The following is a 26,563-nucleotide window of genomic DNA, read 5'->3' as shown; positions in this document are numbered from 1 at the left end:
AAACATCATTTAGCAAAGATTATACTGAAGATTACTCGATACATTGTAATTGTAGTCAAGGGTAGCAGTGAGAAGTCTGGGATCTGTTTATGACGATTAGATAAGGGTATGGGCAATCCTAAAATGCTATGGGAAGGGAGGGAAACAGGTCCGTGACGTAGGAAGTGGTGAAGGAAGTAGTCAAGGCGAGCTGTCCGGAGTGTGGGAACTGTTTATGACGATTAGATAAGGGTATGGGCAATCCTAAAATGTTATGGGAAGGGAGGGAAACAGGTCCGTGACGTAGGAAGTGGTGAAGGAAGTAGTCAAGGCGAGTAGTCCGGAGCGTGGGAACTGTTCATGACGATTAGATAAGGGTATGGGCAATCCTAAAATGCTATGGGAAGGGAGGGAAACAGGTCCGCGACGTAGGAAGTGGTGAAGGAAGTAGTCAAGGCGAGTAGCCGGATTGTTGGAACTGTTTATGATGATTAGATTAAAGTATTTGCAATCCAAAAATGCAGGTCCGCGACGTAGGAAATGGTGTAGGACGTAGTAAAGACGAGCTGTCCGGAGTGTGGGAACTGTTAATAACGATTAGATTAAGGTATCTACAATCCTAAAGTGCTATGGAAATGGAGGGAAACAGGTCCATGACGTAGGAAATGGTGTAGGACGTAGTAAAGGCGAGCCGTGTGGAGTTTGGGAATGGATCTATGTGTCTCCAATACAGTACTAAGACTGCTTTCAGAGTGGACTGATGATTTTTCCCGAGCAAAGCTCGGTCCCCAGGTACTAATATATAATGTGATTTGAAATGGAAAAGTAAAACTATGAAACACCTATTAGCATGTTAGATTTTTGGAACTACCAACACGTTTACATTAAATTAATTGTGAGATTGTTGTTGTTAATTATGAGATTGTCAGTTTCGCTGTAACAAAACATCATTTTGACAAACACCAAAACAATTTCACCTCTGTTACTTTTTACAAACAAAAGTTGAACAAGCCTATTGTAGTGGTTTATTTTTGTCTGCTATGCGATCACTAGTTTCGTATGTATTCTGAAGCATTCACAGTTTTCTTGGTATTTTGATAGAGAATTACTGTATACAAATGAGAAACAGAAAATGTCCTACAATTTTATTGATGTTTTTCCTTTATTTAACACCATAGACAACAGACAACACTTCCAAATTTAATAGCAGACAATCAATTACTGGGGTAATTAAGTAATCAATAAACATCTACACATTTTGATTGCTCTTATGATCCACTTATTTATTCTTTATATAAATATACAAATCCATATTTTTGCACCATCTTAGGAATCAAAAACCTCCAACAATTGTATCATTTTTCATTGCAGTTTATTTGGCTAAATAGAGAGTTAATAAACCAATTATGTGTTTCTCGTAATTTAAATAATAACCTTTTACTGTAAGCCCTAAGTGGTGAGCTACTTAATTGAATAGCAATTGATTTAATTAAAAGTTTTTAACTAAAAGTTATTTAACTTAATGGGAATTTATTAAATAAACTATAACTAAGAGTAGTTTTACTAAATGGTGAGCAATATTTAACTAAATCAAGTGTGAATAACTAAATGCAAATAAATCAGGTTTGTTTGGCTAGGTTGAGATAAATAGCTAACAAGGGATATCTTGCACACCCAGAGTAAAACATTAGTGTTATTGGATTACGTGAACTAAAAGAACCCTAATCAATATTTAAGTGGTAAGAGCAGTAGAAAAGTGTAGATTGGCTAATCTATTAAGACCATCCGTTAGATGTCACAACTACTTTACTTACTGGTCAAACGTAACCCTGTAATCCTTTATATCTGGTGTCTGTATAGCGGAATCATATTATTTCATCAGAATATACTAATTGACGTTCCATTTTGCCACAAAGACACAGAGCTAACCTTTTAGTACCTTCTGTAATCCCGTACGTAGAAAAGTTTTTAGAGTATATTCTTTGACGCAAAATATTACATAAAAGAATAATTATTGTTTTCTTAGTCTTCACCAAAAATACAGCAGAAAACTAAAATGTTGTGAATTATATGTAGTTGGTAAGAGCAAATAAATCCATCACTTCAAATAGTCAAATAATTTTTCTTTGCTTGCTGTATACAATTTAGTAATATAGTCAGGACTTAAATTTGCAGCATCAATTTAATTTTTTTTCGTATTAATATCCATGAACCTAAACAAGTTTTAGCTGTATTTATTGAAGTTTCATATGATTTATTTTGTGATTTTTTATTCTCGACGCATAAGGTATAATGTATTGCCAATTATTCTGTAATTTGTTCATATTAATTCATTGTTATGTTGTTATCTTCCGTCTTGTTGTTTTCTATAGTTATTTTTCTCTACTAATGCGCTTAACTAACTTAGTTGTCAAATATAAATCCTGTATTTTTCCTGTAAAAAATGGTGAATTAGTTTATGAAAAAAAAAACCCAAGAGAAATCACCTCTGAGTGAAGTGTAGGCTTCCCAGTGAATAGAGGTTCTGTAAAATACAACACTGAAATAAAGACTTAATAATAAATCAAGGAAAGTCTGAGCTAATAAAATATTTACAGGAAGATGTGTATATCCTCGTTAGCTCCAAAAACGTACAATAATTTAAGGAAGAAATTATAACATTGTGTCATACTTTGATTTTAAAACTGTCAATAGTATTCTAACGTATGAAAATTATGAATAAAAAGTTTATGAAATAATCAGAAACTGTGTAATCATATTTGTTTTCAATTGACATTATACAAAGTCTCATTTAGTTTAGACAGCTTAGTGCATACAGACTAAACGGAACAAACTAGTCGTTATCGATAAAACTGTAGTCAGCGGCTAAAAGTTGTAAAAGCTTTTATACACTATGGGATAGTGTTGCTACAATCCCGTAAACCAGTCCTTGAGTGTCGCGGCCAGATATGTTTACAGTCACTCTGGAAGATACACATCAATAAACACAATTTTCCACGTAGTTTTCCTGATTCTCTGACGACAGACATGAAATAAAAGGAATCAGCAAACTAACACGGACTTCCTCCTTTTTGCTTGATGTTTAAAATTGAAAACAATAATACTTTTTGAGAAAAAGTATGTAAAACAATTAATTATTTTGGGTTATTTGAGGTGAGATTTATCAGCAAACTTCAGAAAATGACAATGACTTTTGAGCCGTTACATCGTTGGCAGTTGTGACATATTTTTAAGGATTACGCCGACTTTAACAAACTAAATATTAATAAACTCATAAAAGCCGTTTTGATCAAAAGTAGAATTTGTAATAATCTACACACACACATACACACCACCACCATCATTATCACGGATGCACATTGCACAGATATCACTTAAAAATTTTTCGTCCGTCGTTTCCAAAACGGACATTTTCACTCTAAACTGCAACTCAGAAATGTTTACTACATAAATACTATCTCTCAACATAATGTATTAGGAGATCAAGTAAAACTAATTTTTTTCTATCAAGCGATATAAGTTTAATCGTATCATTTCAACTCTTGTAACATAGTTATGGGAGAATGAGATATAATTGGTTTGAAACAGTAATAGATAAACAAAAGACCACTGGGTTATACAAGTGGATAGCAGTCACGTAAGCCAAGGGATAATTGAGTGATCTTAAACAAACGCTCTAATGACGTCGTACACAGCGTCAGAGCTACAGCGCTACAGCGCTCGCCAGTGTGACTTTAACCAATGAGGCTAATTATTTGTGATTGAATATACAGTATCAAATACAATTTATCTAATTAAACCATCCAAACATTTACCTATCCAGTTTAAGTTGTTTAGCTTATTTTTATTTAAACAGTTACAAATAATATAGTTTATCCTAAGGGTCTAAAATGACTCTTGTCGATCTACTCATGTTTGTTATTGAATTTTAGCAAGCGTACCCTTTTACCCGTGTGAGCTACATTTTTGTCGTACTACCACCATTCATTGAGCTAACTTCTTCACTAAACGTAAATGTCGTATATTATCTACCTTTAGCACAGAAATAACCCCTTCTAGTTTTGCTATTATGTACGATTGGTCGTTTCTGATACAATGTGTACTACCCCGCCCACACAAATAAATTCATATTACACAACATAAATTATAACTATTTTCTTCAGCTAAATTGGTCACATTTTAACAGTACGAATATTAGAATGGACACGGTATGGATCATAAAAAAATACAAATAACATAACTGGTCCAATAGTAACATGTTAATGTTAAACCTGTCAAAACGTCCAAACCAGCTGTTACAGCTATTAGTATAGACATTCCGGCCAGTGACGTCATTTGTTTATTTTCATGACCCATATGGTTTCCGTTCTAATATTCGCGCCAGTATGTAAATCAACAGCTGATGTCCTCAATTCCAGCTGATTGCTTTTCTCCCTGGGGAGTAAAGAAAACTATCGATGATTATGATCGAACACGATAATAAACACAAAAACGTTGTTGACGATCGCATAAAAGTTTTATACATTGGGACTATTTTTATCAGCAAACCCAGAGAACGGATTTTAGACATAAAACTATAGCTGACGTCCTCGACTAAATTTGTTTATTTTTTGCCCTAGGGAAAAAAACTACTTTAGACCCGCAAAGCGTTAAAAACCGCTTGTTTCACTAGTATAACGAAAATAGATCACTAGCTAGAAAGCTAGGAACAGGTCATTTGTTACTATTGGACCAGTTATGTTATTTGTATTTTTAATGCTCCTTCAAATTGTACCAACAATTTACTAATAACAAAGCTCTTCATTGACAAAATATGTGTAAAATTAAATAGAGGTTTTCAAATAAAAATGTAAAAATATTTTTTTAAGCGAAAGTTTTAATGATGAAACGTTGTTAAAAATATACCTCAAAGCCTAAGAAATCCGTAACAAACTTTCTCTTTCATTTTCATAATAACCAATTATTTTCCAGGTCATGGGGAGGAATCTCAGTGATCTGATCCAAGAAGAAGTGAGTATTTTTAAATTACAAGTTTTTAATAATCTACCCTTATTTTAAAACACCAAATAACAAACATTCCATAGAAAATGGTATTGAAAATTGTATTTTCCAACAACTGCTTTGAACTGCCTTTAAAGAAAGAAAGAAGTGCATTGCAGAAGTGCAATGTCTAGTAAAAGGACGATTTGCTTTAATAACAAAGAAACACATACGAATGTAAAAATATACATATAAATTATTTAATAAATTACTGTGTTGTATCAGTGAATTTTAAAAGTAGTAGAATTATAACTGATCTAATGTATTACCTGATAAAATGTCAATATTGATATAAAAAATAAAAATATTTTTCAAGGGTTATTTTTGTCTTAAACTATCCTTTTTAACATAAGGATAGTTAAAATTGGTAACATAAGGTTTTCTAAAGGGGTTCAAAGCAATCATGTGTATGTAGGTAGAATATATGTTCACTTTTAATAAAACCATAAATTCAGACACTACGACCGCAGAGACAGAAGATTCCGTGTGACAAATTTCTGTGAACTGACGTGAAGTGTACGTATGAAACCAACACGTTGAACTCACTGAGTGTGACGATCAATAGAGTAGCGTGTTAGCCACACGTTGACCTTCGAGTTTAAAATTAAATTCAATTAACGCACAACAGTAGCTGTAACTCATTTCTCAAGTTAAATATTGCTTAACTTGTTAACTAGCAATTTAACACTGAGGTTGCTATAAATGTTTTGTATAATTAAATAGTTTAATTTTTTATCGAAACAGTAGTAATTTAAGAGTTGATTTGTGATACATATTTTGCAATCTACTTTACCTACGACAGCTTTTCAAACTAGCCATTTCAGTTCAGTTCTTATAATTGAAAAGATTCACTTACCAGCATTGTTTACTTACTTAACAGCATTGTTGTTTTACTTTACAACACGATTAACGGACTAATCCGGTTCAAGGATTGATAGAAAAGAAGTAAAATTTTAATACTTCGAACGTCAAATTATCAGTTAGTTGTTAAGACTAATTTAATTGATAAAACAATGAGTGATTGTTTGGAACAATAAGTCATTAAATCACAATCAGTGGCTATGAGAAGTTATAAACGAAAACATAACCTCTCTTGAGAAGCTATGAGTGGTGATTTTAAGTAACGGTCGTGGGTAAAGTACTGTAGTGTACGCAACGTAATTAGTCTTAACGCGATCGTTGCGTAAACTACTATAAGAAAAAAAATATGTTTTTATATTGGTTTTAAGGTGTGTTATACGTTTACGATTTGGTATTTGTTAAGAGGATATTTAAATTACAATGGTATTGCGTGTTTTGCAAGCGTACACATTAATTATAAAGAAGGGAGCGTTATATTTATTGATGTTACACACAAACAGTTCACGGTATGTAAACAGCATTTTTGTACAATACGCCTTCGTTATAAAATCGAGCATAATTAAAATGTACACAAAAAATAATTTGAGTAAAAGCTATTCAAATAAAATTTTAAATCACAATATGAACCAGAGAAATTTAAGTTCTAATTATTTAATTATTTTTGTCGACGTCTTTTGCAGATAGGTACTGTTGGTTTTATAGTAAAAACTAATGAAAATTATTTACAAAATATTGCTGTTATTATTTACTTTGCTTTTTGTTTAACGGTATCGAGGACTTAAAGATCTTATAAACTTCCTTTACCTTCTTCTCAAGACCCTCGTAAGTTCTGTGTTAGACCTAATAAAATAAATTGTCTGCCATGACAGAAATACGTTAAAAAGAGACTTAATAATTATTGAAGCAGCCAGCGGGTGAGAAAATTGTGGGTTATTTATAATCCAGAACCTATAATACTGTAGACATTTTAAGATGAAAACATCACAAATCCAACATTTTCTGATAAAAATAAATATATTAGTGTTGTTTTGAAAACATGAAAACACAAACACAAACATATACAGAAAAATGACACGTCAACATGGAAAACAAGCAGATTTTGTAAAAAGACAAGTCCTTTTAAGAAGAGGGATGACACTCTTTTACACTCTGAGGCAGTTATGGAATAGTTTGGTTTATGAAAACTCCAAACAAAATAACGTTTACAAAATTGAGCATTTGTTGAACAATGAGACGAATGGGGAACTAATATCCATTGACATCTTTGTAATTTTTTTCTTTATACATTTTACACATGAACTCCCACTTTGTTTTTGTAAATGTTGCCTATAGTGTTTATATAATTAACTAACTGTTTGTGGCAGTGACTAGGATCCGAACCCACGACATCGCTGCCTTGGACCCGAAGTCCGTGACGCTACCAACTGAGCCACCGACTCACCTACACAGTGTCAATTTCCAAAGATGTGTAATCCAACTAAATTTATTTTCAACAGGATACCACTGAAGGACTGGTCGTTCCCCAGGAGGAGCAGTGTCTTAGGCAGTCCTCTAGGTTAGGATTAACTTGTCCAGCTACATGGGACTCCATACTGTGTTGGCCTTCAACTGACCCTGGGACTCTCGCCTCTCTACCTTGCTTCTCTGAACTTAACGGCATCAAGTACGACACCACCAGTGAGTAGCTGAGAGACTAAAAATAGTTAACCTGTGTCACTTCATCCAAGCTACTACCTTCCATTGTCAAATACATTCCAAATTACACTGAGTTGATGTAGATTGATGATTAAAATTGGGTAAAACCCGATCCGTCATATGGTGGTTGTGCGATGCAGTGTTTGGACTATGACAGTTACATCACTGGTTGTCCTTTGATAATGCAAAGTCATTCAGTTCCGTACTCAATGACTCTCTGGAGTAATGGAGTATGGCGTCCTGAGAACATTCAGTTTGTATTTTTCGTATTCTTGGAGGAATAGGAGGAACCCAATCTAGAGCATGTACTGTGCTGGGAAAAACACGAAGAACACATACGAAAACACATACGAAGAAAAAGCTGGATGTATTAGAATTTAACATTAAATAGGGTGTGGAGGAATGTCCATTTTGTTAATTTATTTTCCTTTTTAAGTTTTTGCTTCCCAAATTACTTAAAAATTCAACCGTACATGAGGTTACCAAAATACGTGGTTGCCAAAATAGTCTTTGTTAAAGACTTAATGGCAACCGATTTGACACACTTAAGGTGTCATTGTCAAGCCCTAAAATATACGGTATGCTAAAGGTCGAAAGAATGTTTTTAAAATTTACAAACAAAAAGGAACTCAGGCAGACAAACATTTTTATCTACGACTCTAATGTCTTTACATCCTGAACCCATATGCAATTGGTTGTATGGCCACCCACAACTTATTTTCTTAAAAACGTTTACCTGTGTTATTTTTTCGTTCGTATGATTTGAAGACTTTCTGACGACCTCCTACAAGCGACAACCACACGTCCTAGAGACACGTCCTTTCTGACACCATGTGTGTCGATACCGATAGACATTAAAACGAAAAATGATAACTTTCACAACAATGCATTTAATTTATATTCATTGCTCCCATTCTGAAGGTTGTGTAATATTTTAGTTATTCAATCAGTATCAAACCACATTTCCTCGGCCTCCTAATGACCACTCATCTTACCCTACTTCCATACTGATCCAGAGTGGATGTTTACAGAGAACGCGACCAGATGGTGCCACAGCTCAGGTGTTTGGGACAACTATACCGACTATACGGCTTGTCTCAGCCAACTAGAGTCTCCCTCCAACCCTTACTCAGGGGTAGAGATGGCTACCAACATCTACGCCCTGGGATACACCGTTTCTCTCGTAGCCCTAGGGATAGCCGTCTTCATATTCCTCTTCTTCAAGTACGGTAACAAATCGTGTTTGTAAATGTAAAATTTTTCACTTCCATTATTTTAAGACAGTGACACACACATAGGTGCGTATTTTAAGCTGGATATTTATGCAAGGAGAGGATAGAATGTAAGATGATCTGGGTAGCTCAGATGTTTCTTTAGTCAAGATAATTTGGGTAAACCATTATCAGGGAAATATGGATTAAGTTTCGAACCATTTAAATGCTACTGCATTCTCTCAGGATTAAACCGTCAACCATTTGATAGGAAGGCGAGCACTATAACCACTCAGCTACCCAGACAATCATAGCCAATCAGGTAAAGCTGAATGTTTATAACGGGTTTTAAACGTGAAGTACGAATTCTTTCAATGAAACTGATGAACCTGGCATGGAACAGTTTGTACGTTACCCCTTATGGTAAGCGATGTACGTTTTGAAAGGGAAGAATTAATGCTACTTGTAAGTACTGAGTTTTTCCTAGTCAACGGAAAATGCAATTATTCGTTACTATTCTGCAGTTTTTAAATTAATGAATCTCGATCCCTTTATAGGTATATAATACCCCCATAAAAACAAGGGTTTCGAGTTTCTAACAACCATAAAAACTCTTTTTGAACAGCCTTATAATGAACAGTTGTAGATTGAGGTAGGCTTATGATAGGTATACCATATCAAAGCTGGATAAAATATTCTTGGTTGGAAAGTGTAGTTGTATAACATAGTCTATATTCAGCGCGTGGGGGCGTATGAGTGACTCATCTACGTGTAATGATGTTATAGCTTCAATTACAATAATTCAATCGCGGCACTTGCATCGCACCCTCCCACTACAACATTATATACTTTGAATGGAATATTGAGCTAAAGCGTACTTGGAGTAAGCATGAACACGTTGTAAACTCTATGCGTTAACCTTTTGTTAAAGTTTCATTATTAACGTTCAAGCTGAGCCATTTGATTACTATATTTTTTATTTTTGAAAATAAAAACTACTCAGTTAAAATGTATTTTAGTAGCTAAAAAGTTTGCGCATTTCATAGTTGAAAATATGAAATAAAAATATTAACTAACAAAATCAAAATAACTAGATTGGAATTATGAATGTTAAACATGTACTCTCGTTTTAAAAGCAACAAAAAAGTTAATTTAAAGTCTAAAGTATGTGTTAGTTCTTTAGAAAAGTTTTTGGATTAGTTTACCCAGCGTTAATTATTGTTAATCATTAGACTTTTGACAAAAAATCGTCAAATTAAATTGGATTTTTACCGTACATAAGCGATTGCAAGACAACAAACAGAAAAAAAACAGGAAAGAATAAAATATCCTTAATATCCTTTTATTCGTGATCTACTTATTTGAGTTTGAATTTATAATTGGATTCTAAGCGTATGTTTTCAAACTATTTTATTTTTAATACTAACGCATATTATAGCTCAATCACCGAGTATGGACGTTTAGTTAATTGGTCAAATGGTCCCATTATCGGGCCTCAAAGTGACCTTTGATCATTAACACCCACCTTGGCACGGACCAATAGCAACGAACATACATCACAGGGACAGTAGTAACTCGTATTTGACTTTATAGAATTTTTTTTGTGAAATAATAAATACAGAACAATATTGTCCAAAACTTAGATTTCCTCCAATCTTTTCAATAATGACGCAAAATGTACCGATATTTTCTCAGAGACTTATCCATATTCATTTAAATAGTTTATTTTAGTAGCAATCATAGACACAAGAAGTATAATTGAGTCAATTATGTACTCTACCAGCGATGTAATTAAACTAACTAGATACATCGCTTGGAGGATGAAGAGCTTCGAGATAGAGTCTTACTTTGAAGTTGAAGCTAGGCTGCTTAACCCATGTCAGAAGCGTTTTCATTCTGTTTCGTCTATTATAATTAGTTTATTAATTGTTTAACGTAAGTATGCAGAATTTTTACCATAACATAAGCCCCCAAAATATGTTGAAGTACCTGTAACAAGCATTTGTGCTTACAGTTCCCATTTATCATGTGATTCGTCGTGTGTGCATATTTTATGCGTATATAAATCGACCATGCCTGAATTATCTAGAAGACATTCATTCATTGTTTCTTTAACACCTTATAATGGACGATTTTGAGACTAAAACTATAGTAGCGTCACAACTTAACACAAGGCCAGGCAAGGTCTCTTTGGGTTTCTTTTAAATAGTCACTTACTTCAAACAAGCTATACAAATCAATCATACGTAACATAAGTATATGTGTGAAACTATGGTACATATACACTACCATTATTGTGGAATCTCCCAGTAGACTGATCCAAGATTTATCAAATATCCCTCACCCTCAGTGGACCTTCCTGAGCTGACGGGAAACATGACACGTGAAATTCGTTGGCTCAATGAGGTGCTTCAGACTAACTTAGCCTTATTTTACAACTAAATACCGTGGCTATTCAGCTATTTGCTAATTGATCTTTTTGATATTGGTGTTTAAAAATATCCTTAAAATGTTTCCATATAATTTGTCATTTTGTTGTATTTAAGTAGCAATTATTTAAATGTTTGCCATTTTGAGAAGAATTCGTTTTGATGATTTTTTCGCAAACAGTTTATTGCCATTTTTAATTCGATACAAAATTTCACCTTTATAGTTTTAGAGATATACATTTAAAATACTTAAACACAAAAAAGGCAGACGATGCTAACGAAGCATTTTTGGAAGCAAATGTTGTACTAGATTTTCGTTTTATTTTGACCCATCTAACCATTTCTCTGAGACTATTTACTTACGGGACACCTTGTGTATGAATATATTTGTAAATAAATGCTTATACTCTACAATTATAAATATTAATAAACACATAATGTAAAATTTACTTTATAAAAGGGGAGCAACCTAGTCACCTTCATTTATTCTAGGATTACTAGACTTGAAGTAAACAGCAAAACAAGTTTTGAAAAATAATTATAAGTCTACTTAAATACAGTAATTCGATCTGCTTCTTTTTATTTTATAAATTAAAATGATTGTCTGGACGTCCATTGTGACAAATCACACTACACTGCCATGAGATAAATTATTACATTTCAGTTCCATCGTTTTTGTGTTCTTACAGACCGAAGTAATCAATAAAGTTTTTTTTTAAATAAAAGAATAAAGTAAATACAATCAAGAAACCACAAACATACTAATCTATTTACTCGCTACAGTCAACGTATTGCAACTAAACTAAACTAAGAGTCGCAATTATCAATAATACTAGAATAAACCTTTTCCTACCCAATGCATGGAAATGATCACATTGCAAGGCTTGTAAACAGTACGCAAAATAGCTTATTGCAGCTCTAGTGCGGTAAAGGATCATTCTCCCTAATCGTATGATTTCACAGTCATCGTTTCTAGACCAACTCTAATTCTATATTAGTGTAAGATGTATTTGTTATGTATTTTATTTAATTGTGTTCCAGAGATCTGCAGTGCTTGCGTAACAACATTCATACCAACCTGATGTGCACGTACATCCTAGCAGACTCCATGTGGATTCTCAACATGATACTGCAGGTCTGTAAGACCCAACCTAATATTCAATGCAATCTCAATATACCATTCGATAAAAGGGTCGTCCCTCTTTTACGGTGCACTGGGGTGATAAGGTCAGTTTAGTTATGTGTATGATAAAACAACTGATATTTCAGACCTCAAATATACGTCCTTAGAAGTGTCATACGTATTTTTATGTACTTAAGTTTATGATAAGGATAAAAAATAAGGTATACTTACTAAAATGTACCTTTTTAGAAACGCGTGAACAAATGGAACGAATACTGATTGATACCTTAATACATGTGTCTCTTACACAAATAACTCAATATTAAGATTTTTATTTTCGTAAATTTTATCTTGTATGATATTATCATAATTTGATATAACCTAACCTTAACCATCCTAACCCGCTGTGGCCGTTTTTTCAAAAGGCCCCTAATATAAGTGTAAGATTTAATCTTTTGTTAGATGACGAATTAAGATTTTAATAAAACAATATAGTTTTTATTTTCATGTAAGTGCGATTGTTTGGCCGTCATTTTAAATGAGTGTTATTTCTTAGTAACAACTTAAACTGTGATTTTTGGTTGATAGATTTCGATTAAATTAGTACATAAGTTTAAACTTTTCTAGAGAAGGAATGGGGCTAAAAATATTATTTTGAGTTGATTTAACTTATTTTTTACACAAACATTGATATTTTTCTATCTTCTTATATCTCTTGTTTGCTCCTATGCTGTTGTAATAAATAAACAAGCCATTGTTTATTTATTAATTTATTAACTCAAGCAAAATGCTTAAGTTCATCCGACTGATCATAGTATCGCTCTTAAAATAGTTGCAGGTTTTAAATGCATAATTTTGAAACAGTTTAGAACATACTTAGTTATGGTTATGTTTAAAACATTGACCGTTTGGGTTTAGATTAATAATTTGTTTTGTAAACAGTCTCCCCAATTTTAACTCAATTACTGAAGTTATTAGTACGTAGGAAAATACGAGAATATGAATATTTTGTCATATTCTATCAAAAAAAGATACACAATTCCCTTATTTTATTCAACTTTGAAATTTCGTCATAGGAACTATCTTTTGTATAATATAAAGTACTATTTATTAAGAAGAAAAATAGTACTTTCTCTCTTTCGATTTCAAGCTTCAAATCAACAGCCAAAGAAAAGTTGACAATCTTTCATAGTGAATTTCAAATTAGGGAAATTAACAATTATAACAGTTTAAACGTTTAGCACCAAGAAATCTGGGGGTTATCAATTAATTGAAGTGCAGATTTACTTATCATCACTGGAGTTGGGTTAATGGAGTTGGGAGCAATCAAAGAAAACTTTACTAATTAGGCTTGACATAAATCCTTTTTGCAGATCAAGACTTTTAAGTATCTCTTTTATACTACTTACAAGTTTAATAAAATAACACTATTTCTTACAGTATAAATATATTTAAAAAAATGAAAAAAATATATAAGTTAGTAATGTCGATGTTAAAATAGTAAAAGAAATATTTGATTTCTTTTCAAGTATATAAACATATACGCACAACGAATCGTTGCAACTAAAAAGTAATTAACATTAATTTTACTGTCTTGGACAAAAGTTCACATTGATTACAGCTCTCTATATAAAGTGGGCTGTAAATTAAGTTATTTGACATCCTACTCCTTTGTGTATTCTTTTAGATTCCGTTGTTTGGTCAAACTGAAACCCACAAAAATGTGTTTGATTAAGAACAATAAATGTAATTTTACTTTTAATCCTTTTTAGGGGTCTATCAACAACGGGTTGGCCGCTTGCACGATTTTCTTCTTGCTTCATTATTTCTATCTTACCAGCTTCTTTTGGATGTTCGTTGAAGGTGAGTTTTGATGAATAATACAACAACTCATACAATACTACTCAATTCAACTTAATACAACTAATTTTATAAAGGTGCCCTTTGATGATAAATCTGTGTATATAATTATACCATTAGGGTTTCTAATACTACGTGGATGTAATTTAATTTGAAGCATATTGTTGATGAGATGTAATTACAGACTAAATATTTCATTGAATAAAAAAAGATTTTTGAAATTTCTGTTTCATCCACCCATTTTTGATTTACGTAAAAGGTCTCTAGCTATAAAATCTTCGAAAATGAAAAATCGTATTCGAATTAACACAATAAAGAGGTAAATACTCACATGTCCATATAGGTTAAATTATAAGAAACTACCAACAATTTTACAGTATTCTGCTACAAATACATAAATATTTTAAATAATATTTGTAGAAAGTTTTTGAAGTGTGCTCAGTTAGGTAAGGTGATCTCAGGGATGTTGAGGCGTAAAATACGATTATCCCTCTATAATGCTCCACTTCGCAAAGCGATGTATTCGATCTTGATAAAACTGATTATAGAATATACTATCAATCTTTATGGTTATTTGTTATTTATTACATACGTACAGACCCAATGGAATACTCTAAACCAAATTTAAAACAGTTCAAATTAAATTTGACGTAAATAATTAATTAATTATAAGTTTGTTAAAAATACGGTGAGTGAGCAAAGCGTAGGAATATTGTAAAATAAAAGGCAAAATTTATTTTAAAACAATGATACAATGATATAAAAAACAATTATTAAATTGTATCATTGACTGCAATGATTGCACCCTGCTGGTTTATTTTCCTTTTGTTCCCTTTAGTGTTATCTAAAACGAATGTGCCGTTTGGAACAGTCTGATTGTAAAAAGGATACTACTATTCGTTATGTATGTTAATTTGCAATGGGCGTGTTGACGATAATGATCTGGGAACTATTGTGGGTGGCTGCTTCAAATTGTTATAGCGTATATAGTTAATATTTAAAATCTGTTTACACATTATATGAAACCATAAGAAACCAACAAATATCAATGAAAGTATTTAGGGTACTACTGAAAATATGTAATGCAAAATAAATTTTATAACCTTTAAGATAGTTTTATACATTTCGTGGAATAATATTTAAAACATCTAAGAATAGGTCACTAAAAGTAGTTTGAAATTGTAACTACTAACTATATTTTTACATCGTGTTAGCTTTTTGAGAGCTTTGGTATAACTTAAATAGCATTAATATTAAACCCCCTGCTTAATAATTTTATCATATTGTTTCAGGCCTTTATCTATACCTCCTGGTTGTACAAACATTCATAAGAGAGACTGTCCGGTTGAGGTTTTACGCAGCGATAGGTTGGGGTAAGTAATCTATCTTTTATAATTTGTTATATTTTTATCTTCTATATTTATAAAATGCAAATTATCACTCAACCGCTCACTGACTCACTGATCAGTTTATCTAAAATAGGCCTTAAACAAACTGTAAGAACTCAACACCTGGCGTGGGAATTTAAAAAAATTACTTATGATCTAGTTATGCAAAAAAAAACTTTTAAAGAGATTTCATCAGCGCTCTTCCCCATTGAAGAGGGGAACATATATAGTTTATTTTTATTTAACCTTTGGACAGCTTTTCTAATAAAAACCATATCGGGTCTTGAAACACTACATAGATAAATATTCCCGCCACAGCAAACCTGCTGACTAAGTGAAGTTCCAGTTGTCTGAATTGATTTTCAATTCAATTTAAATAACATTAGGTTTAACCTAGGTTTGTTGCTACAAGGAAACTAATAAAGTGTATTTTTAGTAAAATATAATAGCTTAGTATAAGATGAATAAATTTGCCAAATTTTATCAAAAACAAGCAAACTACAACATTTTACAATATTCTCCATATAAGAATAACATCGGAATTTTAAATTAACAATTTTTCGAGTTTTTTCCATTACAAATAACCATTTATTTTTAACAAATAACCGTCAATGTTTAAATAGCTTTGTTGGTTTTATAGGAACTCCTATGTTCATCGTATCAGCTTGGGGGATGGCAAAGAGTTTCCAAATCTCTGATCAAGAAGAAAATCAGGTGATTAAAATGCATTTGAATGACAAACAATTTGAAACAAACGGACGTGACTGTATTCAACAAGTGTTCTAATCTAGTTCAACTACAGCATTAAATGAAAACTAGAGTTTATATAGTTTTAAACAAAAACACTTTAATGATAGAAGATTTGTAGCACAGATTAAATGCTAAAGTGTTGTATTTTGTTACACTTTAATCAAAATCAGATTTAGATATAAGATGAAAGTAAATAAATTTTTTTTCCTTTAAAAACTACAGTTAAAAGAAAATTCTTAGGGGTCTAGAAGAAATAGAACAACATCTTTAAAATTTGAAAATAATAAAAAAATATGGAGAGTTAGGCTTTTTTAAACTAGCGATTTTCAATAAGAATAATAAGGTTATTTGAAAAGTAAATAAAAGGTTGAAGGAAGTAAATTATAGGTTCTATTATAGGAAACTAGAGGTTCAGAAAAAACAAGCTATTTTACATAATAAAATAACGTTTTAGTAAAGGTATACTATTTTTTGTGCTTAACAATAGTTAGCAAAATTATACTTGGGAAATAAGAAAATAAAGCTAGGAAAATCGAGTTTTTGGAAAGGAAAACCAAGGACTTTATAAAAGTAAATCTTAGGCGGTCTAGAAAAGAAAATTATTTAAAATAATGATAACCCAGGTTTAACGTACAAAATTAAGGGATTTTATAAAACAAAATAAGGGTTTTAATATTAAAAACTGAAAGTTACTTTTTTATAGAGCCATAGCAGTGGAGGAGGGTGTAGCTGGATGACGCCTCACCCCTACGACTGGATCTATCAAACTCCGGTGTTCACAGTGCTGGCTCTTAACTTGCTCTTCCTCATCCGCATCATGTGGGTATGTAGCATCATTTGTAGGCTTTAAACACATCTTTATGTGTTTAAAGCCTACAAGTGTTTAAAGCCTTTATGTGCATAAACTGATCCATCAAAACCATAATAAAGTGTTAATCAGACAAATGCAAATTCACTTGTAAAATCTTACAATAGCCTACTTGTAGGTGCTGATCACCAAGCTGAGGTCAGCCAACAACGCGGAGACTCAGCAGTATCGAAAGGCCAGCAAGGCGCTGATCGTGCTGATACCACTGCTGGGCATCACCTACATCCTGGTGATAGTAGGCCCCAGTCAAGGTGTCACTGCACACATGTACGCCGTGCTGCGAGCCGTCCTCCTCTCTACTCAGGTTAATATTTAATCTTTTATTAAATAGACAGTAGGTCTATATTTAATTAAAATGAAAGGCAAAAGAGAATCAAAATAAATCCATGTCCTACTCAACCCATCTAATCCTTCTCTTTCTTCCCCTCTCCTCCTCCATCTAGATCCTTGCTCCTTCTCTTCCTCCTACTCCTCTTTCTCCTACATACTAAAAACTCAAAGCAGTATAAAGCAAAACAGTTGTGGTGTTGTATGAGACTGTTTAAAAACCAGTATTAAACTTTTACAAGGGCTTTTAACACCTTTTGTACCGTGATCAGCTATGCAGAGCGTAAAGAAAACCACGATACCACAAAGCTATGCTTTGGTTGTGTTGCTAGCCTAGTGGTTAGCATCTCGGACTTCGGTGCGGGAGGGACGGGTTCAATCCCCGGCACATCCACAAAACTTTAATGGGTTTGGACCGTTTTCCCTTAAAAGTGTTTGAAATTACCTCATTACAAAAATGCCACTGGTGTAGATACGAGAGAAAAAGCTACATAGTATCTACTTAAACAATGATTATTGAACAGTCCAAGTCTTGGTACTTATTCTAATAAACTTAAATTTGCTCTTACAGGGACTAGCAGTGGCTCTCTTCTACTGTTTCTTCAACTCCGAGGTTCGGAATACCCTGAGGACACGCATGGATCGGTGGAACGACGCCCGAGAGCTCGGCACTGGACGGAGGTTCTCTAGGTTCAATTACACCAAGGACTGGTCTCCACACACCAGGACAGAGAGCATCCGGTAGTCATGAGCTTTTAACACTAAGTTTGTTGAGTAACATAAGGGCACTGAAAGATGGGAATGAGATGTGGATGGTGAATTTAAATGTCTTAAATAAAAAACCTAAACAATAACACGTTTATTATTAATTTACAATCGAAATTTAGGAAACTAAGCTGTTAAAAATAAAATAAGATAAAGTGGAAAATGATTTATTATTTAAGGCAACGTTAGGACATGTCCCTTTTCTTATGCTTAACATGACTAACCTATAAAGAAATAAAAGAATTTAAATTACCGAAGCAATAATGTAACTTAATCTAGTTTACACCTTCATACTTCATTATTATTTTACATTTCTGACAAAAACAGGTATAAGCATCCAAGTAGATTAAGAAAGCACATACTCCAAGAAGTGATCACGAAGCTCAAAATGTAATACAAAGCTCGTAATGTAATAACTCACGCACACACTCAACACTCTCAACAGCAATCGCGCAAAACATAATAGCCCTAGGCAAAGTCATTCAAGACCATCTGCTCAAAGTAGATTTATTAGTGCCGAAAATTAAAAAGGATATTTTAAATGGTGGATATGTTTTGAAATCTGTAATTACAATAGTAAGTGTGGGGTAATCGAAAATCATTTCACCATTTAAGATTTCAAGGGGTTCTCAAGGGTGTTATGAATAAAACCCGAATGAATTATACAATTAGGGTTTTATGCAATTATTTAGTGTAAACCATTCTCGTAACATAAATTATGGTTCCTAAAATGCATACTGACACCTTCTTTGAATTTTCATTCTAGTTTTACAACAACGTGGAACATATTCTCGTATGTTTATTTGTATGGATTATTTTCGACAATGCTCCAAATCAAAGTTTTAGAACTTTCGATGATAAGCTATAGTATTGATGGTCCATTAACATTTAGTTTAATTATTAAATCCATGAGTTATAATAATAAAGCTGTGGTAGATGGAGTTCCTGCAATGTCTATAGCCCAATTCTGTTTCAGCCTTTGCCAAACGGTGAATTCTGCCCCGGGAAGTTTTCGGAAGCGGGAGTCCACGGCGAGTGAGACCACCCTGATGACCGTGGTAGGGACGGGGTCTGGAAGAGTCAGCAATGGGTCTGTAGGAGCGACGTCTCTGGTCGTGCGAGCGTCCGGACCTCAGGGACAAGATGGCGGTGACAGCGTCTAGGAGATCTCTCCTGAAGAATTGCAGAGGAAGACCCAAACAAGACGAAGAGTAGGCATGAGAGTCGTCTCTCAGAAACGAAAACATAAGGGAGAATCCACTAAGGAGTTGGAAGACTTTTGTTGGCACCTACTGGAAGGGAAGCATCGATGTATTTTTGGGATTGGGTGGACTATGATGACTAGAGGACTGGACATATGCAAGGGGAACCTATAACACTAAGACTTGTAGTCATTGAGGGACGTAGATTCAAAGAAAGAATTTACCGAAAGACTGAAGGAAACTAACACATAAGAAGGGGAATCTTTCATCCAGGCTCGTGGCCAAATCAGAAAGTTCTACTGAATGCCAAAATAAATTCTTTTTACCATGCTAGAAGGAGTTAGAAGACAGAACCGAAGAAGTAGAGTGAGGGCTGATGGATGTTTAAACCACACTAAAGGACGTGTTTCCCAGGGTGTTCATTGTCTATGGAAGGTTTTCGAAGGCAATAACCCGAAGGAATGAGCAGAAAATTCTTTTAAAATGTTAAAGGACGTCAAACTACTCATGGGCACACACGCTAGATGACCGAGGGGAAGACGGTTCAGCAGACTCTTAATAGTAGTCACGCAGAGATCTGGAAATGTACAAGATAGGAATCCTAGAGTAAGTACTAAAAAGCTCCTAAGCATTTGGAAGGAAGAAAAAATTGCAGGCAACTTGAGGAATTGATGCAGGATATTCAGAAAGAGGAGTTACAACAAAGAAGAGGAAATCAAGAAAGGATCTACTTGACTATAGAAACATTTTTCCGACGTTCTATTGATAAACAAATGCAATATACTTAAGGGAAAATATGCCAAAAAATACTACTACTGCATTGCATAATATTTTTAACGATCATATTGAATATCAAGTTTATTGTAAATTACTGTAATGTTTTGTCATGGTTAATAGAAACCGACGAACGTGAAAAGTATACAGTATATTTTGGTATTGCTAACCTACTATTTTTAGAATGTATTTAACTTTCTAAATTAAACACATATATTATTTGAGTTTTAAAATTTTAAATATCTGCAGTTTTGAAACCAAACATGTTAAAAAATATTTTTTGTCAAAAAATGACGTGTCTTTTTGTTATTAATTTATACGCTGAATTTTAATTCAGAAAAAATCCATTATCAAGTTAAGAAATAGTTTTGAAAAAACAATATGGTGCCTGTACAGGTATCAGTTTATGAGTTATGGAATTTATAACGTGATTTTTCAGATTTACTTTGTTTCAGGAATAATTCCATAAAAGGTCGGTAGAGTTCAGGATTATTGACGATACAATTGTAACATATCTCGTAATGTAAACAAAATCCATTACATTATTTTAAGGATCAAACCATAGATAAAACTAGTCTATGATCAAACGTACTCGTATATACGCAATGAATATCCACGAAACAAAGAGGTTAGGTGAATCAATAAAGGTTATTGGGATTGGGAGTATAACTTTTTATTTTCCTAAATCGTATCTCTGCTCTTATTTTCCACGTATTCTTGTTGTTATTTATCGGATGAATCGTACTGACAGTATTTGTTTGCTTCACCGTGAAGATCAGTGTATTTCTGTTGTTGTATTTATTAATTAAAAAATACAAGATAAACTTCATATTAATGTCTAATATTAAAACTGCTAAAAACTATGTCTAGCTTAACGAATAACATTTTATATTTTTTTAAGAAATTGTATACGTTGACGATAGTTTTACACTGAATAAATACTATGCATTTGTGAACTGAATGGTATGCAATTATTCATTTTATTTTCTAACCCATATTCATCCAAGGTGCTGTATAAAGTAGCAAATGCTATGAGTTATAACTACTGCATAAATGGACACTATTGGCGCAAATCAAAGTATAACAGTAAATATTATTGTATGTTTGAAACTGCAGAATTCCTATTTTATAGATGCATGTAATGGATTGTATAAAAATGTCTTTCAAAACTCCAGCAAAGAACGATGAGTTTCAAGAGCCCTCTACACTTGACGTTGCGTCAACCGGTCAACCATAGATTTTCAGCGTCCATTAGTCTTGTCAATGACCAGAGACCACTTGTGGCTGTTGTTTGTCAACGTTACTCACTCAATGGCATTGTTGTAAAACTCTAGACAAGACATTAGGTCAACAAAAGTTTATTGTATAGCCATTACTAGCGTAGTTAATTTGTCAGGGATTTGCCCTGGTTTAGAGATCGTACTGTATCAATACATTGAAAGTTCACTGAAAAAGTTATATACAGGGGGTTGGTTGGTTTGTAGTTAATAAACGAGGAATTTTGGTGACTGTAAAGTAAACCTATCGAAAGACCCTGAGTAAATTACTAAAGGGGGGGTTTCACTTTGCTGATCTAATTTGCTGGGTTTTGCTCTTTGTGTCTAATCTAATTTGTTAAATCTAATTTGATAGTAAGTAGCGGTATCGCTACTTACACTTGATTTGCTATGGAACAGAAAACCTCTACCTTTAATAAGTGTAATTTTTTAAAGAGTTACAATTTTTCGGGAAATTTAAATAACAAAAAGAGGGTATAATACGGGGTATGTAATGATATAAAAATTATTGCATTCAATAGCAAGATGACTAACCACTATTGTTGTAGTACGAGCAATTATTGCTAAGATCAGCCTCAGCTGTCTGAGCTTGCTACTAAGCTGCGTTATAGCTACTGATGTTCCATTAGGACCACTGTTACTACATATGTTACTACTATAATCTCGCCTCAAGCCACATAATTATCCTATAATCGGATATTATGTGTTAATAAATGGTTAATACAATGAAACCATATGTGAACCATACGTGTGGGGTTAGTGAATTTCCAACAAACCACGTTTGTAGTAAATTATTTTTACTTTCTTTTTCTTCAACCTGACGAGAAAAATATTAGTTTCCTTAGTAGTTTCATTTTTATTAATATACATCTCAAACAAAGCCGTTTTCAGGGAGGCTTTAATTTTCAACAGTCATAGTAACCAACTATGGGAAGGTATAAATCTGAAATTATAAAAATCGGACAACAAGGCTTTTCTGTACGTGAATTTAAATTTTCGAAAATTTAACATGGGCCTTATGGGTTGATTGGTTGCCATGACAGCATTTTCAAGATAACAATTAAAAGGTAAACAAAAATGTCATAACATATGTTTATCGACAAATTATCTAAACTAACACGTTACAAGTGCAGAACAAAAGGGAAGGAAAATTGCATTGATACCGTTGAGTATAATTTGCTACAAAATGAATAACCAATTAGGCAACTGCACCTTTGACCTTAGATACTACTAATAAGAATAAGCATATTATTGATGTGATTCAAATATATTATAGTCTTTAAAAAATGCAAACAGACATCCCATTGGCCGTACGTGGACTTTGGAAAAGTATTGGATTAATATGCTTGCTCCACTCAATATTGCAAGCAGACAAACTTCATTGTACACCTACTTATAAAATGTAATCTTATTATGTCATCTTCCTACTTAAAAAATGGAAATCGATGTTTTTATCTAATCCAATAACCATCCCTAGCAACAAGACTGTATAACTCTACAATATATGAAATGCATTTCGAGGAATGTTAAATTTTATTTGATAAGTGAGGGGTGATAGGAGGAATAACAACATAAAACATATAATGTACAATAAACATAAACGCATTAAGTAACTGGTCCAAATCCTACAACATCATTTGTATATTATGTTTATGATCCATACCGTTTCTGTTCTAGTCTTCGTAGGTGACAGTTTAACAATTCCTGTAAAAAGATCGTAAAACTATAATTGTGGTCGGAAACGATTACTCAGAGGTGAAGGTCAATACTAGCCATTGCATGTCACAACACAACCGGGGTATCGAATAATCACATTACCGTTGACCGCTACCTGCATTGTACTTCTGTGACCTACAAGTCAACTTTAATCTATACTTAGTACATTAGGGGGTTTGATGCTGGCACCTCCCTTGATGTTTCTAACAATATTTGTATTATGAAATAGACTTTAATATTGTTTAGATTTGTGTTACTTAGTTTTCAACGGAAAACAAAATATGTTTACATGGGATGATGGTAAGAGTAGAACGTTACAAGATTGTGGCAAGTATGAAAAGACGGGTTGCCAATATAAGTATAGAAAACTATATATAATGAATAGCCTATGCTAATAAGGGAAGCTAGCAATGTATTTAGAGAAATATACAGTAGATATTCGGAAAGTGAAAACATTGCCAATGGAGACAGATAAAATTAATATGAAGTCGATCCTGTGAAATTACAAATTCCCCCTGTCTTTCCCTGAAGCTATTAACTAAAACGACATCAGGAAACATTGTTTTTTTCGAATCGTATACTAAAACTACTGTACTGATAAAAGTATCTATAGCTTACGAAGGATTTTTCACGATTAGTATTAATTCAATGGCAAACCTACATTTTCAGATGTACTCTACATCTGAATGTCTGTTAGAAGTGGTCAGTTATGATAAATTGAATTTTAGTACTCTACTAAAATTCAGTTTATCATAACTGACCACTTCTAACAGACCCATTAAAATTTTTAGAACCTTTAGTTAAAACACAAGATATATACAGTACTAAAATATATGTTCAAAAATTCTATCATTGAGAAAGCCCAAAAGTAAGCAATGTATACATTGAAATGAGTTAGAGTATGTATGTAAACTGTGAGCTATGTATACATCACGAATACTAGAACAAATACAGTATGGATCATAAACATAAACAAATGCTGTGACTGGCCCAAAGTTACCATTTTTTATCATTGCTTAAATTAAACTGTCTAAGCCATATGTTAATGTTATAGTTTAATGACTATAACCATGTATAACAATGTTAATGTTATGGTTATAGGTTCGATTCGGACCAGTTACATCATTTGTTTATGTTTGATTCATACCGCTTTCTGTTCTAATATTCACATCATACATTTTTCTTCGAGTTAGACAAGAAAGTCTTCTTTTTAGACAGAAGAAAGTGAGCAAACAACTCGAAGACCTATGGACGCTAGGTCAACAGTGAGTCTCATAATGTGTCTGGTGAAGATAGTTTGTCGATCAGCCATACATTATGTGACGAATCAAGAGACAAACGAAAAATGTCGTAAAAATACGTCAGACTATCAAAATCATTATTATTTACAATTAGATTAAAACGACAAAACCGTCCACCTTATATTGCACGATGTTTGGCAGTAAATTTTAACTTGGCCGTTTCTTAATTCATCCCTACATTGCCATCCCTACCAGCACAAGTCAATGAGACATTTTTTTGTAGTTTGGCTTTTATTGGTCACTTTATCGACGTTATGGCTTACTAGAATGTTTTACATGTAATAGAGGCTATGTACAACACGATGGACTTGTAAATTGTTAAAATAATACGAGTAATCTTAAGAGACACAATAAAATATAGAAAGCAGCTTAATGCATCCTAATGATTGTATTCCATATAATGTAACACTGTAAAATAGTCCCGTAAATATACATTTCTTTGGGATCTCGTTTTTTTGTGTATATCAAACTATCTAGCTTACATAAAAAATGGCATAAGCTATTTACCCGTAAAACCACGTCTTCATTGCAAAAAGTGTGTTAAGCACAGTTTAAGTTTTAGTACTGTAATACGTATTTTAAATATTATAGGTTCATTGACGAAGTCTTCTTAGAGCTAATTTTACTGGTAAATCTAGTTAAAAATATAACAAACCTATCAATTTAATTACTAAACTCACGTAAAAGTCACTAAGGAAATACTCAGTACCGATAGGTATCAGTGGTTTTTTAATAAATAATGTCGAAATATTATTTGAAATCGAGACTTCTTAAGTTTAGTCAAAGTCCTTATTCATGTTTACTAATATGAAAATTCACATCACTCTACATAAATCGATATAGAATTTCGCTAAAACTAAGTTTAGGGAATCATGGCTATTGGAGTAGAGGAAGGACTCTTACTAATCTTGTCGTCGAAATCGATCACATCTCTGCCATTCTTCGCTCAAGAGGTTCATTGTTTCATTGTTTCAGAATGTAGCATGCATCATGTCATAGAGATGCTTCCTAAAAGATTCATATGCAATATTTATTAACACGTTAAAAGTATTTATTTTAGAAAATTGTTATTTTGCACACAGCGTAAAGAATATTTAAATCAACACAGAACTAGAAATAGTTGTAGCATAGAATCCTAAAATTTAAAAGAATAGAATAAAAATATAAATAGAAGAATAGGCTAGAATATAATGCAATAGAATAAGAGTGTTAAATATAGGCTACATCCCCACTTACTGAAAATGTCCGGGGTATGCAAATTTGGTTGTCGATACTATCATGTCGATATTATTGTCAGACTTTAACCTTCAACATAAATTATCAATCAATATAGTGCAAAGAGATGCATAGAGGGGCTATGCCTAGGCAACATAAGCTTAAAAATACAGTTTTAATCCTTAGTATATTACAATAAGAATACTCATTTTTATTTCCATTTGCGATTTTTTCATGAATATCAACTCATTATATGTAATTAAATTTCAAACAAAGCCATTCATTGTAATTGTTTTCAGAATTCGTGCCAGGTAATATTTGTGGTTTCAGTTTGCAAAAGTTTAACCGAAACACGAGAGGCTGTGTCAGAAGTAACCAAGTTAGGGTAATATGATCAGTAACATGGTTACAAATTGACATGTCGCCACCCCGTAATGCATTACATTTCCCCGTGAAAATGAAAATATTCCTACGCAGGTGTAAATGAAAATTTGTCATCCAGTAAACAACATTTTCCTGCTGCTTTTTGTGGAGACAGAAGATAAGGTAACAGTTTTTTATGAATTGAATATATTTTTCTAGCTAATTCAGGTTATAACAGCTAATTCAGGTTTGACAGGTTATAACAAATGAAGATGGAATGAAGTTAGAAACATAGATATCATGTTTTGAATGCATAAATTAATTATAGTTGGCCCACCACTGAGTTATGAAAATTGTGTTATTGGTCAATTGGGGAAAAAACAATTATATTCTAATTGTTAGGATATAATGGAATTATG

The 26,563-nt window shown here is 32.9% G+C and overlaps 1 protein-coding gene across 2 annotated transcripts in view; it reads left to right on the top strand.

Moving 5' to 3' along the window:
• Positions 1-21,197, top strand: part of LOC129003775 (diuretic hormone receptor-like) — a 54,521-nt gene extending 33,324 nt beyond the window's left edge. Inside the window, exons 2-12 of one of the 2 annotated variants that reach the window (XM_054432070.1) lie at positions 4,951-4,989; positions 7,377-7,557; positions 8,607-8,799; positions 12,257-12,350; positions 14,111-14,201; positions 15,491-15,571; positions 16,227-16,300; positions 17,040-17,159; positions 17,323-17,508; positions 18,103-18,272; positions 19,273-21,197. In XM_054432070.1, the coding sequence (XP_054288045.1) occupies positions 4,954-4,989; positions 7,377-7,557; positions 8,607-8,799; positions 12,257-12,350; positions 14,111-14,201; positions 15,491-15,571; positions 16,227-16,300; positions 17,040-17,159; positions 17,323-17,508; positions 18,103-18,272; positions 19,273-19,459 (1,413 nt within the window). In that variant the 5' untranslated portion in view covers positions 4,951-4,953 and the 3' untranslated portion in view covers positions 19,460-21,197. Of the gene's footprint in view, positions 1-4,950; positions 4,990-7,376; positions 7,558-8,606; positions 8,805-12,256; positions 12,351-14,110; positions 14,202-15,490; positions 15,572-16,226; positions 16,301-17,039; positions 17,160-17,322; positions 17,509-18,102; positions 18,273-19,272 lie in introns of those variants that run through there. The other variant, XM_054432071.1, reaches the window with a different exon arrangement.
• Positions 21,198-26,563: the final 5,366 nt, after the last annotated feature.

The sequence above is a fragment of the Macrosteles quadrilineatus genome, unplaced genomic scaffold, assembly GCF_028750875.1.
Source record: "Macrosteles quadrilineatus isolate MER2022 unplaced genomic scaffold, UCM_ALF_1.0 Scaffold_9__3_contigs__length_116548681, whole genome shotgun sequence".
In the NCBI taxonomy this organism is placed as follows: Eukaryota; Metazoa; Arthropoda; class Insecta; order Hemiptera; family Cicadellidae; genus Macrosteles; species Macrosteles quadrilineatus.
This window is presented reverse-complemented; position numbering and strand designations above follow the sequence as displayed.